Source organism: Rhinoraja longicauda, chromosome 13 (genome assembly GCF_053455715.1).
Source record: "Rhinoraja longicauda isolate Sanriku21f chromosome 13, sRhiLon1.1, whole genome shotgun sequence".
Taxonomy (NCBI): domain Eukaryota; kingdom Metazoa; phylum Chordata; class Chondrichthyes; order Rajiformes; family Arhynchobatidae; genus Rhinoraja; species Rhinoraja longicauda.
Genome location: NC_135965.1, coordinates 22691154 through 22710203, shown reverse-complemented (window position 1 = coordinate 22710203; position 19050 = coordinate 22691154). Strand labels below are relative to the sequence as shown.

Below are 19050 nucleotides of genomic sequence, written 5' to 3'. Positions count from 1 at the left end.
GCGTGCGTGTACGTTATGCGTGTGTGTGCGTGCGTGTGTGTGCGTGTATGTGTACGCGTGTGTGTACGTGTATGTGTGTGCGTGCGTGTATGTGTGCGTGCGTGCATGTGTGTGCGTGCCTGTACGTGTATGCGTGTCTGTGCGTGCATGTGTGTATGTGTACGTGTATGCGTGTGTGTGCGTGCATGTGTGTGTGCGTGCGTGTACGTGTATGCGTGTGCGTGCGTGCATGTGTGTGTGCGTGCGTGTATGTGTATGCGTGTGTGTACGTGCACATGTCCGCGCGTGTGTGTGGACCTGGCTCACTCTCGCCCGTTTCTCTGCCAGGTGTCCAACGTGCAGGCCAGGGCAGCGTTGCTGTATGCGTGTGTGTGCGTGTACGTGTATGTGTGTGTGCGCGCGTGTACGTGTCCTCGCGTGTGTGTGGGCCTGGCTCACTCTCGCCCGTTTCTCTGCCAGGTGTCCAACGTGCAGGCCAGGGCAGCGTTGCTGTATGCGTGTGTGTGCGTGTACGTGCATGTGTGCGTGCGTGCGTGTACATGTCCGCGCGTGTGTGTGGGCCTGGCTCTCGCCCGTTTCTCTGCCAGGTGTCCAACGTGCAGGCCAGGGCAGCGTTGCTGTATGCGTGTGTATGCGTGTGTGTGCGTGTGTGTGCGTGTACGTGCATGTGTGCGTGCGTGCGTGCGTGTACATGTCCGCACGTGTGTGTGTGGGCCTGGCTCACTCTCGTCCGTTTCTCTGCCAGGTGTCCAACGTGCAGGCCAGGGCAGCGTTGCTGTATGCGTGTGTGTGCGTGTACGTGTATGTGTGTGTGCGCGCGTGTACGTGTCCTCGCGTGTGTGTGGGCCTGGCTCACTCTCGCCCGTTTCTCTGCCAGGTGTCCAATGTGCAGGCCAGGGCAGCGTTGCTGAGCTGGGCCCCCCCTGTGGGTCTGGCCAACGGGGACAAGCACACCAACGGCCTGCCCTCCACCTGCAACTACGAGGTGGCGTCGTCAGACAAGGGCAAGGACGGCAAGTACAAGATTATCTACAGGTGAGGAGCACAGAGGGTGCAGTGCTGAGGCTGGGCGAGATTTGGAGAACATCATCCACCACACAACCCCAGGGTCAGGCTTAGAGTGAAGCTCCCCTCCATCACACACTGCATTGACAAGGAGCACACTGGTTAGGTGCAGAGTGAAGCTGCCCCTGTCTCACAGACTGCTCTGCGATTCAATAAGAACACCACTGATCTGAATTGTAATCTTCTCTCCGTATACCCCTTTGCACCTTGCACTCCCTCCTCCACCCAAGAAACTATCTACAGTTGTCAGATTCACTGGATCTTTCAAAATACACTTTGAGGGCAAGGTGCTTGGAGTGCATCTAATTTGTTTAATTTTAGTTTTGAGATTCAGCATGCAAACAGGCTCTTCGGCCCACTGAATCCACACCGACCGACCATCGATCGCCTGTTCACACTAGTTGAACATTATCGCACATTCTCGTCCACTCCCGACACACTAGGGATAATTTACAGAGGGCCAATTAAACTACAAACCTGCATGGGCACGTCTTTGGGATGCGAGAGGAAACCGGAGCACGCTGAGGAAACCCGCGCAGTCACAGGGGGAGCGTGCAAACTCCACACACAGATAGCGCCCTAGGTCGGGATCGAACCTGGGCCTCTGAGGCAGCGGCTCTACCCGCTGGGCCAACCCTGGTGTTTGTGAGCTCTTGGTATAGTAGGGATGTGTTGGGCCGAATGGTGGGTCTGGCTGTGTGAGACTGCTTGCTTTTCACACTTGTGATTGTGTTGTTTGCAGTGGAGAGGATTTGGAATGCAGCTTCACGGACCTACGGCCGACAACAGACTACCACATCAGGTGAGCGAAGCTCCTCCACCGGGCAAGTGAGGAGTCAGGTCAGTCTTCGGACAAACACCGTCTCATCGCTCACTCCAGGCTCAGGCACAGAGTGAAGCTCCCTCCACAGTTGTTTCAGTTCAGTTTATTACCACAGGTGCCGAGGTACAGTGAAAAGCTTTTTGTTGCGTGCTAGCCAGCCAGCAGAAAGACTAGACATGATTACAATCCAGCCGTCCACAGTGTACAGATACATGACAAGGGAATAATGTTTGGTGCAAGGTAAAGCCAGTAAGGTCCGATCAAAGATAGTCCGGTAGTAGTTCAGGTTCAAGTCTGCTCTCTGGTTGTGGTACGGTGGTTCATTTGCCTGATAACAGTTGGGATGAAACTGTCCCCTGAATCTTCAGCTTTGCGTTTTCACACTTCTATACCTCTTGCCCGATGGGAGAGGGGAGAGGAGGGAGTGGCCAGGGTGCGATTTGTCCTTGATTATGGAGCTGGCCTTGCAGAGGCAGTGTGAGTGGAAGGTTGGTTTGTGTGATGTTCTGGGCTGCGTCCACAATTCGCTGCTAATTTCTTACGGTCTTGTATGGAGCTGCTCCCAAACCAAGCTGTGATGCATCCTGATAAGATGCTTTCCACAGCGCATCTGTCAACGTTGGTGAGGGTTGTTGGGTACATGCCGACCTTCCTAAGACCTTCATAGGAGGTAGAGGCGTTGGTGTGCTTTCTTGGTTGGTGCTTCAATGTGGGTGGTCCAGGAGAATTGTTGTTGATATTGACTCCGAGGAATGTGAAGTTTTCACCTATCTCTGCCTCGGCACCGCCAATGCAAACTGGGATATGTGTACCGCTTCACTTCCTGAAGCCCATCACCACCTCCTTTGTCTCGCTGACGTTGAGAGAATGGTTGTTGCCTCGACATCTGGACACGAGGTTCTCAAACTCCCGCCTGCACTCCGTCTCATCATTGCTTGATATCCGGCCCACGCTGGTGGTGTCGTCTGTGAATTTGAGAATGTAAATAGATTTGCCCAAGGCTGCACAGTTGTGTGCAAGGAGTAAAGAAGGGGGTTGAGGATGCGCCTTTGAGGAGCACCAGTGTGGAGGATTATCGTGGAGGATGATTGTGGCCTACCCTCGCTGAGTGGGGTTCTGTTGGTCAGAAAGTCAAGGGTCCAGTTGCAGAGATGAGTGCTGACGCCAAGTGCGGAGAGTTTGGTGATGAGCTCGGGTGGTATAGAATACCCGGAGATAACACGGGTCTGTGGCAGGCAGATGAGGGAGGAAGTGTGAGGCAGCAACTCCACAAGCCTTGGTTTATTATTGTGGGGTCCACAAGTAAGGTGTGCGTTTGGGATGTTGGGAGATAGTTGAGAAGATCCCAATGAAAATGGATTATCTTCTCCTCCTCCTCCACCCACCTCACCCCCCCCACCCCCACACACGCGATGATTTCCACACTCCCCTCACCCTCTTGCTTCCGCCCCTTTCCCCACAGAGTGTCCACCATCTACAACTCGGTGAAGGGGTCGTATTCGGAGCCGGTCAGTTTCACCACACAGAGCTGTGCCCCCGACACCCCATTCCCCCCAAAGGTCGCGCATCGCACCAGAAGCACCCTCACCATTCAGTGGAAGGTAAGCAGTACGACCAGCACGGCAAGGGTTAAATCAGTGGAGCATGTGGATGTCACTGGTAGCAGCGATAAGCCAGACAGTCAGCAGGTGAGAGCGCGGGGCGGTGGGATTAGTGTGGGATTGGCACAGGGCGGTGGGATTGAGAGCACTGGGCAGTAGGATTAGTGTGGGATTGACACAGGATGGTGGGGAGAGAGTGGAGTAGTGGGATTAGTGTGGGATGGATACAGTGTTGTGGGGAGAGAGTGGGGCAGTGGGATTAGTGTGGGATGGATACAGATCGGTGGGATTGAGAGTGGGGTAGTGGGATTAGTGTGGGATTGGCACAGGATTGTGTGGAGAGAGCGGGGCAGTGGGATTAGTGTGGGGATGATACAGGGCTGTGGGATTGAGAGCGGGGCAGTGGGATTAGTGTGGGATTGATACAGATCGGTGGGATTGAGAGCGGGGCAGTGGGATTAGTGTGGGATGGATACAGAGTTGTGGGATTGAGAGTGGGGCAGTGGGATTAGTGTGGGGATGATACAGGGCTGTGGGATTGAGAGCGGGGCAGTGGGATTAGTGTGGGATGGATACAGAGTTGTGGGATTGAGAGTGGGGCAGTGGGATTAGTGTGGGATTGATACAGGATGGTGGGATTGAGAGCGGGGTAGTGGGATTAGTGTGCGATTGATACAGAGTTGTGGGGAGAGAGTAAATTTTATCTTGTCTTCCTCCAGGCACCTCTTGACAACGGGTCAAAAATAACCAGCTACCTTCTGGAGTGGGATGAGGTGAGGATTTGTAGATTCTTACACTGGAAAGTGCAGAGAAGATTTACGAGGACGTTGCCAGGACTCGAGGACCTGAGCCAGAGGGAGAGGTTGAGCAGGCTAGGACTTTATGCTTTAGAGCACAGGTAGCTGAGGGTTGAGTTGTACAAAATCATGAGAGAATAGACAGGGTAAAGGCAGGCCTTTAATCAGAGTAGAGGAATCAAGTTCCCTGTGCCAGTCATAGAGTCGTACAGCACGGAAGCTGCATTGCGGCCCCACTCTGCTGATCCATTTTCTAAGTCTGATATTTAAGCCGATCCTCACTGGATAAGCCTCACAGCGCCAGAGACCCAGGTTCGATCCTGACTATGGGTGCTGCCTGTGTGGAGTTTGTACGGTCTCCCTGCAACTGCGTGGGATTTCTCCGGGTGCTGCGATTTCCGCCCACACTCCATAAACGTGCAGGTTTGTAGGTTAACTGGCTTCGGTAAACATTGTATGTTGTCACTAGTGTGCAGGATAGTGCTCGCGTATGGGGCGATGGATGGTCGTCGTGGACTCGGTGGGCTGAAGGGCCCGTTTCCACACTGTATCTCTAAACTAATCTAAAGCAGTCGGCATCAAGCCAGCGGCTGGTGAATCTGTGGACTTCATTGCCACGAATGGTTGTGGGGGCCGTCATTGGGTAATTTTAAAGCGGAAATTGGCAGGTTCTTGATTAGTAAGGGCGTCAAAGGCTATGGGGAGATGGCAGGAGAATGGGGTAGAGAGGGAAAGATAGATCAGGCGCGATAGAATGGGGCAGCAGACTCGATGGGCAGTGTAGGATCACTGATACCTCAATGATTTGCCGAGTTCCTTCGTTGCATTTAAAACATTTTATTCAGGCACAGCAGTAACACGGCATCAGAGCAAAGCTGAAACAAGTGAACACATCATAACTAACAAGACAAAGAAACAGTGGAGTTGCAACTAAAGGACAGCAGATTGGATGTAACTAACAGACAACAGACACTGGACATTCAACATTCACACAGAACACACTGCTGAAAAACAGGCCTCCTTAACTATAAAGGGTGACCATGATGTATAACAGCATCTTCGTACTATCAAGGGATTATTGTTCACAGTGCTGTCTAGGTTCTTATCATATGTAACTTAGTTTCGTTTAGTTTGTTGACAGGTGTACCGAGCTACAGTGAAAAGCTGTTTTGTTGCGTGCTTTCCAGTCAGCGGAAAGACTGATTGCAATCGAGCCGTCCACACTGTACAGATACAGGATAAAGGGAATAATGTTTAGTGCAAGATTAAGCCCAGGAAGGTCAGATTAAAGATAGTTCGAAGGTCTCCAATGAGGTAGATGGGAGGTCAGGACTGCTCTGTAGTTGGTGATGGGACGGTTCAGTTATCTGATAACAGCGGGGACGAAACTATCTTTTCCTTCTCCCTTGATAATCAATGTCACATCTAAGAGAGAGCTCTATGCAACAAGATGGGCTGAGAAACAGAAAGGACTCATCAGAATAACTCACATGCTGCTCTTTGTCTAGGAAGGAACTGCATGAGGACCTATGGAACATCTGGGAAGGAACTAATGAAGATAGAATCAAAGTGCTGGAGTAACTCAGCAGGTCAGGCAGCATCTCTGGAGATAAAGGATGGATGACGTTTTGGGTTGGAACAGGGTCTGAAGAAGGGCCCCGACCCAAAACGGGGTCACCATCTCATTTCTCCAGAGATGCTGCCTGACCTGCTGAGTTACTCCAGCACTTTGTGTCTACCTTCGCTGCTCTTTGTCACTTTGTTCAGCAGACCTGTTCTCAAACAGTTAACGGCTTTTTAATGGGCTGACCCCATCGATTCTAGACAATTGCCTACAAGCCCCTACACAGTGAATGGCCTAACCCAGCTCCGACTGATGCTGTGAACGATGGCGGTGATGACCTAATGGCTGAATGGCTCTCTCCCTTCCTCGTCCTCAGGGCAAACGGAACCATGGGTTTCGGGAATGTTACCTGGGCAGCCAGCGACAGTGTAAGCTCACCAAGCTCCTCCCCGCCATCGGCTATACCTTCCGAGTGGCAGCCTGCAATGACGTCGGGACCAGGTAGGAGGTCTAGTCTCACGGGCCCCAAGCAGAGGGGTGGGGAGGCTTCACCCTGACTCCCCGCGTGTGGGATCCCCTGAACATACGACATGGGACAGTACGGCACAGAGCAGTGGTAGAGTGGTGCAGCGGTAGAGTTGCTGCCTCTCAGAGCCAGACACCCGCGCTCCATCCTCCCCACGGATGCTGTCTGTACAGAGTTTGCACGTTCTCCCAGTGACCGCGTGGGTTTTCTCCGGGTGCTCCGGTTTCCTCCCACACTCCCAAGACGTGTGGGTTTGTAGATTAATTGGCTTTGGTAAAATTGTAAATTGTCCCCAGTGTGTAGGATATTGATAGTGTTTGGGGATCGTTGGTCAGTGCGGACTCGGTGGGCCATAGGGCCTGTTTCACTGTTGTATCTCTAAACTAAAATAAACTAAAAAAAAACATCAGACTCATGAACACTACAAACACCGACTAAACTACGAACTGCCTCGCTCGGTGGGACTGGGGACTTTGGGCTTTTGTTTTGCACTGATGTTTTTGGGGGTGATGTCTCCTCTTTCCCCACGTCACACCGAAGCCCCATCCCATCCTCAGGAGGCTCCCCGTGCACACGTTTGCCCAGGTGCTGGGACCCTGCTCAATGGGTGCCTTTGGTTAACTGTCTTTTCTTCCTTCCTCGTCCTCTCCCCCTCACTCCCCTCCTCACCCCCTCACTCCCCTCCTCACCCCCTCCCCTCCTTACCCCCTCCCCTCCTCACCCCCTCACTCCTCTCCTCACCCCCTCACTCCCCTCCTCACCACCTCCCCTCCTTACCCCCTCCCCTCCTCATCCCCTCACTCCTCTCCTCACCTCCTCACTTCGCTCAACCCCTCACTCCCCTCCTCACCTCCTCACCCCCTCCCCTCCTCACCCGTCACTCCGCTCAACCCCTCACTCCCCTCCTCACCTCCTCACCCCCCTTCTCACCCCCTCCCCTGCTCACTCCCCTCCTCACCCCCCTCACTCCCCTCCTCACCCCCTCACTCCGCTCAACCCCTCACTCCCCTCCTCACCCCCTTACTCCCCTCACTCATTCACTCCTCACCCCTTCACTCCCCCCCTCACTCCCTTCCCTTCCTTTCCCCTGTTCCACCTCCCTATTCCCACTCGCTGTTCCCCCCCTCTCCCCCCGCTCCCGCTCCCCCCCTCCCCCTCCCCCTCGCTCCCCCCCACTCCTCCCCCCCCCCCCCCCCCCCGCTGCTCCCAGTGGCTACAGCCAGGAGGTGGTGTGCTACACAGCGGGGAACCTTCCCCAGACCCCGGCAGCCCCGCGCCTGGTGCGAGCAGGGGTCACCTGGGTGACGCTGGAGTGGTGCCGGCCAGAGGGCTCGCTGCCCGAGGAGATCATCAGCTACACACTGGAGATGGAGGACCACAGCATGGTGAGGAACATCTCCTTCCCCTCTGTTATCATGCTCCATTAGCTGGGGCACTGTCTCTTCCCCATCGCAGACATTGGACGTTGTCTCTGGAGCTGATGCGCTACAATGCTGAGAACTATATCCTGCACTCCGTATCTTCCCCCTCCCTCTACATATTGTACTTGAGTTTGACTTGATTGTATTTGTGCATGGTATTATTTGGATGGCAAAGTGTTTCGCTGTGCCTCGGCACGTGTGACAATAATAAACCTGTACCCAATGACACGGTGGATGTGAATGTTACTGTCGCCGCAGGTATCTGGTTTCCAGTCGAAGTGCACGGGCGAGGAGCTGACCAACACGGTGAAGGTCTTGACCAGGAACACCCAGTACAAGTTCAGGGTAGGCCAGTGCCTTCAATCCACCCTCTCCACTGGCACGACGTGGCTAGTACAACGACAAACCAGGCTACCCTGATGGGGTGAAGTGTCCACGTCTGCATGTGTCCATGGTGACCGATCTATCCTGACATCTCACCCCAGTTACCCCCTCTTCTCGCCTCTCCCATCAAGCAAGACGTACAGAAGTGTGGAAAAAAAACACACACCTCCAGATTCGGGGACAGTTTCTCCCCAGCTGTTATCAGGCAACTGAACCATCCTCTCACCACCTAGAGAGTGGTCTCGACCTTCCAACGACCACATTGGAGACCCTCGGACTATCTTTAATCGGACTTTACTGCTCTTTATCTTGTGCCAAATGTTTTCCCCTTCGTCCTGCATCTGTACACTGTGGATGGATGGCTTGATTGTAATCATGTACGGTCTTTCCGCTGACTAGTTAGCGTGCAATAAAGAAGCTTTTCATTGATCCGCAGTACACGTGACAATAAATTAAGCTAAACGTCTCTCCCCATTTCTGCCTACAGCTGATAGCTTCCAACGCAGAAGGCAAGAGCAATCCCAGTGAGGTGCTGGTGTGCATCACCAACCCCGACCAGCCCGGAACGCCCTCCGCACCGTACCTCACCGGGACCCCGACCTCCCACAGCCTCCACCTGAAGTGGGGTGAGTAAACCCAAAGGCCTGGATAGAGTGGATGTGGAGAGGATGTTCCCACTAGTGGGAGAGTCCAAGACCAGAGGGCACAGCCTCAGAATGAAAGGACGTACCTTTAGAAAGGAGATGAGGAGGAATATCTTTAGCGAGAGGGTGGTGAATCTGTGGAATTCATTGCCACAGACGGCTGTGGAGGCCAACTCATTAAGACGGAGATTGGCAGATTCTTGATTAGTACGGGTGTCAAGTCAAGTCAAGTCAATTTTATTTGTATAGCACATTTAAAAACAACCCCACGTTGACCAAAGTGCTGTACATCAGTTCAGGTACTAAGAAACGAACATACAATGGCACACAAACATAACAGCACATACATAAACAGTTCACAGCGCCCCCTCAGAGGGCCTCAAACGCTAGGGAGTAGAAATAGGTTTTGTGCCTATAATAGGTTTTGTCAGAGGTTATGGGGAGAAGGCAGGAGAATGGGGTTGAGAGGGAAAGATAGATCAGCCATGACTGAATGGCGGAGTAGACTTGATTGGCCGAATGGCCTAATTCTGCTCCTATAACTTATGAACTAATGCTTCCTCTCCCTCTCTTGTTAGAGAAAACTCTAAAACACATTTACAAAGGTCAGGCAAAGCTATGAGTACTTTATTTAAGAACGTCAAACACAATGGCCATTGCGAGCAATCTACCAGATTGTTTCCCGAACAAAGATTAATATGATCTTTATGTACTGTATTTGCCTTTGATGTCTAGTTCATCCAAACAGATTTCACACAGGCATTTAAGTATTTATTCTTTCTTCAGATTAGTCTAACAACTGTTTAGTTTAGCGATACAGTGCAGAAACAGGCCCTTCAGCCCATCGAGTCCGCGCCGACCAGCCCTGTACACTAGCACTATCCTACACATACTAGGGCCAACTTACAATTATACCAAGCCAAATAGCATACATATTTGTAAGTCTTTGGAGTATGGGGGAAAACCGGAACACCCGGAGAAAACCCACGCGGTCACAAGGAGAACGTAAAAGCTCCGTACAGACAGCACCTGTAGTCAGGATCGAACCCAGGTCTCCATGGCGCTGTAAGGCAGCAAGTCAACCGCTGCGCCACTGTGCCACCATATTATAAACCATGCACCTCTGACAGACACCCAGCTCAATCCTACCCCCATGGCAGCTAAACAGATATCCTATTACCCTCTCAAACTCATTTTACTTATGTTTTTCTTCAGTTGCCATTCGTTCTTTGACACTCCCTGCCTTTCTCAGCTCAGCCCATTCTTAGCTCAGCTCACGACCAGGGATCTCAGACTCTGCGCTCGATATGACTTCTCTAACTAGTCCCTCATGTGACCATGAGAATAACGAACAGTTGTGGGCCATTCTGCCCATCGTTCTCTGCTATTCACTGATTGACTGATTGAAAGGTACAGCATGGAAACAGGCCCTTCGGCCCACCGAGTCCGCTCAGCCCATCGACCACCCGTTCACACTAGTGCTACATTATCCCACTTTCTCATCCACTCCCCACACACTTGGGGCAATGTACAGAAGCTGCTTATTGAGGGCATTGGTGCAGCTGGTAGGGCCACAGTGGCTTGATCATGATCAGGTGCAGTCTCTGCACGTTCTCCCTGTGACCGTGTGCGTTTTCTCCGGGTGCCCAGGTTTCATCCAACATGCTTGAGACACAGCATGGCAAAAAGGCCCTTCGGCCCACCGAGTCCATGCCGACCAGATTCATTGAGTTGGAAACTCTGGGGCAAAGAGAGGGGTGGAAACAAGAGGGTGAGGGGAGCGTGGAAGAACATCACGGGTGGTGTACCATGGGAGGAGGAGAACTTGAAGATAGTAAATGTTCATTGGGATCTTCTCAAAGAACCAAGTATCTCCCAACATCCCAAACTCACGACGTACTTGTGGACCCCACGAGAATAAACCAAGGTATTAGTTTTATAATTTTAGAGATACAGCATGGAAACAGGCCCTTCGGCCCACTGAATCCATGCTGACCATCGATCACCCGTTCGCACTAGTTCAATATTATCCTGCCTTCTCATCCACTCCCTACACACGAGGGGGCAACTCACAGAAGCCAATTAACCTACAAATCTGCATGTCCTTGGGATGTGGTAGGAAACCAGACCACACGGAGGAAACCAATGCTGTCACAGGGAGAACGGACAAACTGTGCAGATAGCAGCTGTAGTCAGGATCGAACCCGGGTCTCTGGCGCTGTGAGGCAGCAGTTCTACTGCTGCCCCACTGTGTTGCCCGTGTTATTATTTTGCATCATCCTATTGTAAATGCTTTTCTAAGACAAATACATTTGGGATTTATAGACTCTCCAGAAGACAACGGTGGATCAGAAATTCTCAAGTATTTGCTGGAGATTTCGGAGGGAAGTTCGGAGGGTAAGTTGTCCGCCTTATACTTCTCCCTTTATCTTCACTGTCTCCTTTCCCACCTGCGCTGGCATTTTTCCAGGAGTTTCAGATTAGTTTATTGTCCATTCACCGGAGTCCAACGTAGTTCCTCGTTCCCCTGAGGCTCACCATCTTGAGTCTGAAGAAGGGTCTCGACCCGAAACGTCACCCATTCCTTCTCTCCCGAGATGCTGCCTGACCTGCTGAGTTACTCCAGCATTTTGTGAATAAATCAGCATATATATATCTATATATATATATATATATATATGTATATATATAATCTGCTGCCAGCTTCACACGGCCTTGGCAAGGCCACCATCATAACCAAGGACCAGTCTCACCCCGGTCACTCCCTCTTCTCCCATCATCAAGTGGTACAGAAGTGTGAAAACGCACACGTCCAGATTCAGGTTTCGTCCCAGCCTTTATCAGGCAACTGAACCGTGCTATCACCAACTGGAGAGCCGTCCTGACCTCCCATCTACCTCATTGGAGACCTTCAAACTATCTTGAATTGTTCTTTACTGGACCAATTGGACTTATCTTACACTACATGTCATTCCCTCAATCCTCTGTCTGCACACTGTAGACGGCGTGATTGCAATCGTGCGTAGTCTTTCCCCTGACTGGGTAGCATGCACCAAAAAGGCTTTTCACTGTGTAGATGGATTTGATGGAGGGGAGGTTGGTTTGCATGATGGTCTGGGCTGCGTCCACAACTCTCCGTAATTCCTCGCGGTCCCGGTATAATGTTCTCCACGGTCCCGGGTGGGGTGATGCAGGGGTGGTGTTTGGACGAGGGCCATCAGTGTCTTTCTCCCTCTCCCGATGCAGGCAGCCAGTGGGAGGTGGTGTACAGTGGAGCATCCAACGAGAACGTGTGTGACGACCTGAAGCCGGGCACCACGTATCGGTTCAGGACGTGTTGTATCAGCACGGGCGGTCACAGCCAGGTAGGACGGGCCACGAGCCCGCACCTTGTAGTGTCTGCAACCTCCTCCAGGCAACATCCCCGACGCTCGGCACCATGAATAGGCGCCCACACACCCCAACACCACAGAACCTGAGAAACCAACCATACCTGGTCTGGTGAGGGGAGCGTGGGAGAATGTCGCTGGTGGGGCGGGGTAGGGTGGGAGGACGAGGACAGAGTTGGTTCATGTACAAGTCAACCGAAGGGCCTGGAATAGAAGCAGTCTGTAGAAGGGTCTCGGCCCGAAACTTCACCTATCCATGTTCTCCACAGATGCTGCCTGACCCGCTGAGTTACTCCAGCACTCTGTGTCCATGTTTACCACAGATGTTGCCTGATCTGCTGAGTTACTCCAGCAATCTGTGTCCATGTTTACCACAGATGTTGCCTGATCTGCTGAGTTACTGCAGCACTCTGTGTCCATGTTCTCCACAGATGCTGCCTGACTCGCTGAGTTACTCCAGCACTCTGTGTCCATGTTCTCCACAGATGCTGCCTGACTCGCTGAGTTACTCCAGCACTCTGTGTCCATGTTCTCCACAGATGCTGCCTGACCCGCTGAGTTACTCCAGCACTTTGTGTCTTCCACGTTTCTCCAACATCTCCTTGTAGCTATTAGCCTCTAGTTTAATTTAGTTTGATTTAGAGATACAGTGTGGAAAGAGGCCCTTCGGCCCACTGTGTCCACGCCGACCAGCGATCACCCTGTACACTAACACTATCCTGCACACTAGGGACAATCTATAATTTTACCAAAGCCAATTAACCAACAAACCTGCATTTGTGTGATTTTATTTGTAAAATAGCATCTGCAGTTTCGACAGTAGAAGCAGAGCATGTATGGAGCCTAATTTACAGTAGTTTAGTTTAATTTAGAAATAAAGTGTTGAAACGGGCACTTCAGCCACCGAGTCCACGCCAACCCACTCCATCCTACACTCGAGGGATCATTTATACAAGCCAGTTAACATGCCAAACAGCATATCTTGAAGTGTGGGAGGAAACCAGAGCACCCGGAGGAAACCCACACGGTCACAGAGAGAACATACAAACTCCGCGCAGACAGCACCCGCAGTCAGGATGGAACCCGGGTCTCTGGCACTGTAATGCAGCAACTCTACCGCTGCCCCACTGTGCTGCCCCTGCAGGAGAAAACGTCTGAAGAAATGTCCCGACCTGAAATGTCACCTATCCATGTTCTCCAGAGATGCTGCCTGACCCGCTGAGTTACTCCAGCACTTTGAGTCTCACCTTGATGGAGGTACAATTGGATGTTGATTGACAATGACCATACCTTGAACAAGACCTGTAGGTAACATGGACCCCACCACACATATCAGTCTGGCTTGGCGTTTGGCTAAGGGCGGCACGGTGGCGCAGTGATAGAGTTGCTGCCTTAAAATGCCGGAGACCCGGGTTCGATCCTGACTACGGGTGCTGTCTGTGTGGAGTTTGTACGTTCTCCCTGTGACAGCTCCGAGTTCTCCGATTTCATCCCACACTCCAAATACGTGCAGGTTTGTAGGTAAACTGGCTTCTGTAAAATTGTAAATGATCCCTAGTGTGTCGGATAGTCCTAGTGTGCAGGGATTGACTCGGTGGGCCGAAGGGCCTGTTTCCACGCTGCATCTCTAAAGTTTGAAAGTGGCCCTGGGTGCGATCTATGGGTGAGGGGCTCCTTCCACGGGGGTCCCACCCTTGCCTATTTGCGGCGGTTTCCCCCCCTGACCCTCGGCCAAGTAACGCTCTGTCCTTCTCTGTCTCCCCCTCCCCTCCCCTCCCCACCCGCCGCAGTGCTCGGGAAGTCTGTCTGTCCGCACACAGTGTATGGCCCCCGGACTCTGCCAACCTCCCCGGCTGGTCGGCAAACCCAAGCACAAGGAGCTTCACATCGAGTGGGGTAAGTGTCCCATCTCCTGACCGGAGTGTGGCCGGTTCTGTTCCAGGGTCGGCCCGTGAGCGGTGCGGGGGGGGGGATGGGAGCACCAACGCGCGGTTATCCTGGTCAGGAACATCGGAATGGACCTCAGGAGGCAAGGAGAGTCAAGAGTGTGTAATTGTCAAAATGACACAGAGTGCTGGTGCAACTCAACAGGACAGGCAGACCTCTGGAGAACGGAGATAGGTGACGCTTTGGGTCGGGACCCTTTAGTCTGAAGAAGTGTCCCAACCTGAATCTTCACTTATCCATGTTCTCCACAGATGCCGCCCGACCCACAGAGTTACTCCGGCACTTTGTGTCCTTTTGTGCAAACCAGCATCTGCAGTTCCTTGTTTCGACATCCAGTGTTTAATTGTCATATGTACCAACAACGGAACAATGAAATTCTTACTTGTAACAACGATACAGACCTGTAAAGACAATAGTAAAAAACAATACCACTTGCACAGGTACACGGATAAGGCAGGTTTAGAGGGATACGGGCTAAACGCAGGCAGGTGGGACTAGTGTAGATGGGACATCTTGGTGGACATGGGCTTGATGGGCCGAAGGGCCTTTCTCCACGCTGTTAGACTCTATTGCAAAAAGCCCAAAGACCTTAGTGCAACCAAAACAGTTTGTAGTTCATAGTTGAGCTTAGAGTTGTTCAACGTTCAAGAAGCTAATGGTTGTTGGGAAGAAGCTATTCTTGAACATGGAGGTCATGGTTCCATTTCTCGTGTGTCTGGAGTAGGGGAGATGAAGTGATCAACAAGGGAGTGGTTCTGTCCCTGGGCTCCCAGAACGTCAGCTGGAGACTTCTCCGTAGCCCCAGCCATGGGCCGAGCCATGGGGACCTCCCTCCCATCTACTGGCGGATGGACCCTGAGGGACGACCGTGTTGTTGGAGAGGAACTCTACACGGACATATCTCTGGGTCCTCCATCCTCGTACCGACCGTCCCGTGTCCACACCAACACCCCATAAAACCTGCTGCACCCCACCCCACTCCTGAACCTCTCTCTGCTCATTGAACGTCCTAGTCCTGAGATCGGTAGGATCGGTAGGAGGTGCAGAAGGGTCTCGACCCAAAACCTCACCCATCATTTTTCTCAAGGGATGCTGCTTGACCCAATGAGTTACTCCAGCACTTTGTGTCTATCTTTGATATAAAGCAGCATCTGTAGGTCTTTGCTTTTACTCGGTGTAATAATGGTGGGGGAAGGAGGTCAGATGGAGTTGGCAGATGGAGAGGGACAGAATGGAATGGAGACTTGCTACGGCCTCCAGGAGGCTATTTATTGTATTTGTAGTTGGTGGAGGTGGAGAGGAGGTGGTTGGTTCTGGCAAATAATAGCCATGTCAGTTGAATTTATTGGATTCTTTCACTCTCCCTCCCCTACCCCCTCATCTCCCCTTCTCTTTTGTCTCCCTCCCTATCTCTCTCCCTCTGTCTCTATCTATCTCTCCCTCTCTATCTCTCCCTCTCTATCTCTCCCTCTCTATCTCTCCCTCCCTATCTGCCTCTCTCTCTCTCTCTCTCTCTCTCTCTCTCTCTCTCTCTCTCTCTCTCTCTCTCTCTCTCTCTCTCTCTCTCTCTCTCTCTCTCTCTCTCTCTCTCTCTCTCTCTCCCTCTCCCTCTCCCTCCCCCTCCCCCTCTCCCTCTCTCTCTCTCTCTCTCTCTCTCCCTATCTCTCTCTGTCTCTATCTCTCACTCTCTGTCTATCCCTCTCTCTCTCCCTCCCTATATCTCTCCATCTGCCTCTATCTATCCCTCTATCCCTCTCTCTCCCTCCCTCCCTCCCTCCCTCTCCCACACAGGTGTGCCACAGGGTGAGGACAGTCGGGTGAGTGAGTACAGTGTGGAGATGAGTGGTGAGGGGCTGGAGCCACTGGAGGTGTACCGTGGCCCCGAGCTCCACTGCTCCGTCAGCTGCCTGGTGCCGGGAACCACCTACAGGTTCAGGGTGAGGGGTGCCAGTGACGCAGGGGTGAGTCTCTGCCACCGTGCCAGCCTTCCCCTGCCTCCCCCGCACAACACGGTGTCCTCCCTCTGTAACGTCCCCCATCTCTCCCTCCCTCCCCCTCCACCAAACTCCTCCCTCCATCCCACTCTCTAACCCACTCCCTCTCTCCCCTATCACCCCCTATCCTCTCTCCCTCTCTCACCCCTCCTCTATCACTCTTTCACACTCGTTCTCTCGCTTCCTTTTCTCTCCATCTTTCTCTCCTTCCCTCCTCTCCTCTCTTTCTTTCTCTTTCCATTTTCTCACTCTCCCCTTTCCACCCCCTCTCCTCTCTCCACCCCTCTCACAAGCCCTTTCTCCATCTCCTCTATCACTCTCTCCCCCTCACCTCACTCTCTATCTGTTTCTCTCCGCTTTCTCTCTCCCCCTATTTTGGCCTTCTCTCCTCTCCCTCTCTCACATCCTTTCTCTGTCCTCTTTCACCCCCTCACCCCTCTCTCTGCCCCTCTCCCTCACTCTTTCTCCTCTCCTCCTTTCTCCCACTCTCTCCCTTGCTCCTCACTCTCTCTCTCCCTCTCCTTCCTCCTTTCTCCCTCTCTCGCCCTCTCCCCCTTCTCTCTTTCTCACTCTTCACTCTGTATCCCTGCCCTCTGCTGCCCCTCTCCCCATGGATCCCCTGCCCTGGGTCTGTCCCACTCTCCCTGTGGACCCCCTGCCCTCTGCTGCCCCTCTCCCCATGGATCCCCTGCCCTGGGTCTGTCCCACTCTCTCCCGTGGATCCCCTGCCCTCTGCTGCCCCTCTCCTGTGGACCCCCTGCCCTGGGTCTGTCCCACTCTCCCCCATGGATCCCCTGCCCTGGGTCTGTCCCACTCTCCCTGTGGACCCCCTGCCCTCTGCTGCCCCTCTCCTGTGGATCCCCCGCCCTGGGTCTGTCCCACTCTCCCTGTGGATCCCCTGCCCTCTGCTGCCCCTCTCCTGTGGATCCCCTGCCCTGGGTCTGCCCCACTCTCCCCCCACCATCCATCTCCCTGTGACCCACAGGCCTCTCCTCACCACATGCCCACCCAGAGTCCGTTCCCCACACCTCTCTGTCTACCCACACTGTGGGAGATCTGGTGGTCGTGCTATGTTCTAGAAAGGTCACTGCACAAGAGGAGGCCATTTGGCCCACTGTGTCTGTGCCAGCCACAAAGGAGATGCCCAGTTGATCCCATGTTACAATTATCCCCTCATGACATCAAAGCAGGTCATTCGGCCCATCGACTCTCTGCCGGCTCCCATTCGCACATATTTTTCCCCATGATCCATTCTCCCCATGTTCCGTCCTCTCCCCTTGTCCCCCCCCCCCCCCCCCCCCACACTAACGGCAATTCCCAACGGCCATTTAACCCACCGATTAAGCACAGCCTTGGGTTGTGGGAGGAAAGCCACGTGGTCACTGGGAGAACGTGCAGACTCCACACAGGCACACACACACACTCACACCCACACACCCTCGTGTGCACACGCACACTCTCGCACACACACACCCGTGCACACACACAGACACACACTCACACACACACACATGAACTCGCACAAACACACACACACACACTCAGGTACACACTCACACAAACGCTCACACTCACACAGACACACACATAAACACCCACCCACAATGACAGGCACAGACACACACACACACATCGGCAGACACAAGCAAACACACACGCACACAGTGGCGGAGGTGGGGATTGAACCTGGCAGAGTGGAGCATTACCTGCTTCACCACTGTGGGACCCAACCGCTGGGATCCACAGCCCTGCTACTTTATGCTTATTTAAACCACGCCGGAGATTTCACCCTCCCACCCTCCCCTCTCGGTCCGCGGGTCATAACCTGGGGTTTCTCCCTCGTTCCCTGCTCATGGACGTTGCTCTGCATCCGACAGTACGGATCCTATTCGGAAGTGACGGACCTCACCACGGCAGAAGGGCCACCAGTACAGTGTAAAGCACCCAGCCTCTCCTGCACATCGATCACCAGTGTACTGGTGAGCTGGGAGGTAAGTCAGGGCCAATAGATTCGTTTTATTTATTGTTGTCACGTGCACCGAGGTACAGCATAAAGCTTTTCTTTTGTACGCTATCCGGTCAAAGGAAAGTCTACACTCCTGCGCTTCAAGGAACAAAGTCCTTGCCTGCCCAACTGCCCACGCCCTTGAGTCCCGGCAACATCCTCGTAAATCTTCCCTGCACCCTTCCGGGCTTCATGGCATCAATCCTGTAGGAGGGAGATCAACACTGATCCAGTGGGCAGCACAGTGGCGCACTGGTAGAGTTGCTGCTCACTGTGCCAGTGACGCGGGTCCCATCCTGACTATGGGTGCTGTCTGTGTGGACTTTGTACATTCTCCCTGTGACCCCATGGGCTTTCTCCGGGTGCTCTGGTTTCCTCCCTTGCTCCAAAGACGTGCAGGTTTGCAGGTTAATTGTCTTCTGTAAATCGTCCCTAGAGTGTGGGATAGCGCTGGTGTATCGCTGGTGGGTGCAGACTCAGTGGGCCGAAGGGCATAATGCTTCCACGCTGTATCTCTACAGTCTAAAGTCTTCTAAATGGATTATAGTACCTGCCCAAACTGCCTCCTCTGGCAGCTCGTTCCATACACCCACCACCCTCTGAGTGAAAAAGGTCCCCCTCAAGTTCCTATTATATCTTTCCCCTCTCACGTTAAACCTATGTCCTGTGATTCTTGATTCCTCTACTCTGAGTAAATGATTGTGCATTTCTTAAGTACCCTATCTTTAATTTAGTTTAGTTTAGTTCAGTTTGGTTTAGTTTAGAAATACAGCATGGAAGCAGGCCCTTCAGCCCACCAAGTCCGTGGTGACCAGTACACTAGCACTACCCTGCACACTGGAAACAAATTACCCTCGCAAATGAGCCTTTTGGTAAATTGTCTTTGGAGT

General features: G+C 52.8%; 1 protein-coding gene across 1 annotated transcript in view; it reads left to right on the top strand.

The window, feature by feature from the left end:
* The window catches only part of fndc3ba (fibronectin type III domain containing 3Ba), a 65530-nt gene that overhangs the window by 14080 nt on the left and 32400 nt on the right, over window positions 1-19050 (top strand). The window contains exons 3-15 of the mRNA XM_078410555.1: window positions 878-1035; window positions 1808-1867; window positions 3351-3489; window positions 4209-4262; window positions 6227-6351; window positions 7587-7761; window positions 8056-8142; window positions 8669-8807; window positions 11151-11222; window positions 12072-12190; window positions 14005-14110; window positions 15953-16122; window positions 18033-18146. Coding sequence (XP_078266681.1) covers window positions 878-1035; window positions 1808-1867; window positions 3351-3489; window positions 4209-4262; window positions 6227-6351; window positions 7587-7761; window positions 8056-8142; window positions 8669-8807; window positions 11151-11222; window positions 12072-12190; window positions 14005-14110; window positions 15953-16122; window positions 18033-18146 — 1518 coding nt within the window. The remainder of the gene's footprint in view (window positions 1-877; window positions 1036-1807; window positions 1868-3350; window positions 3490-4208; window positions 4263-6226; window positions 6352-7586; window positions 7762-8055; window positions 8143-8668; window positions 8808-11150; window positions 11223-12071; window positions 12191-14004; window positions 14111-15952; window positions 16123-18032; window positions 18147-19050) is intronic.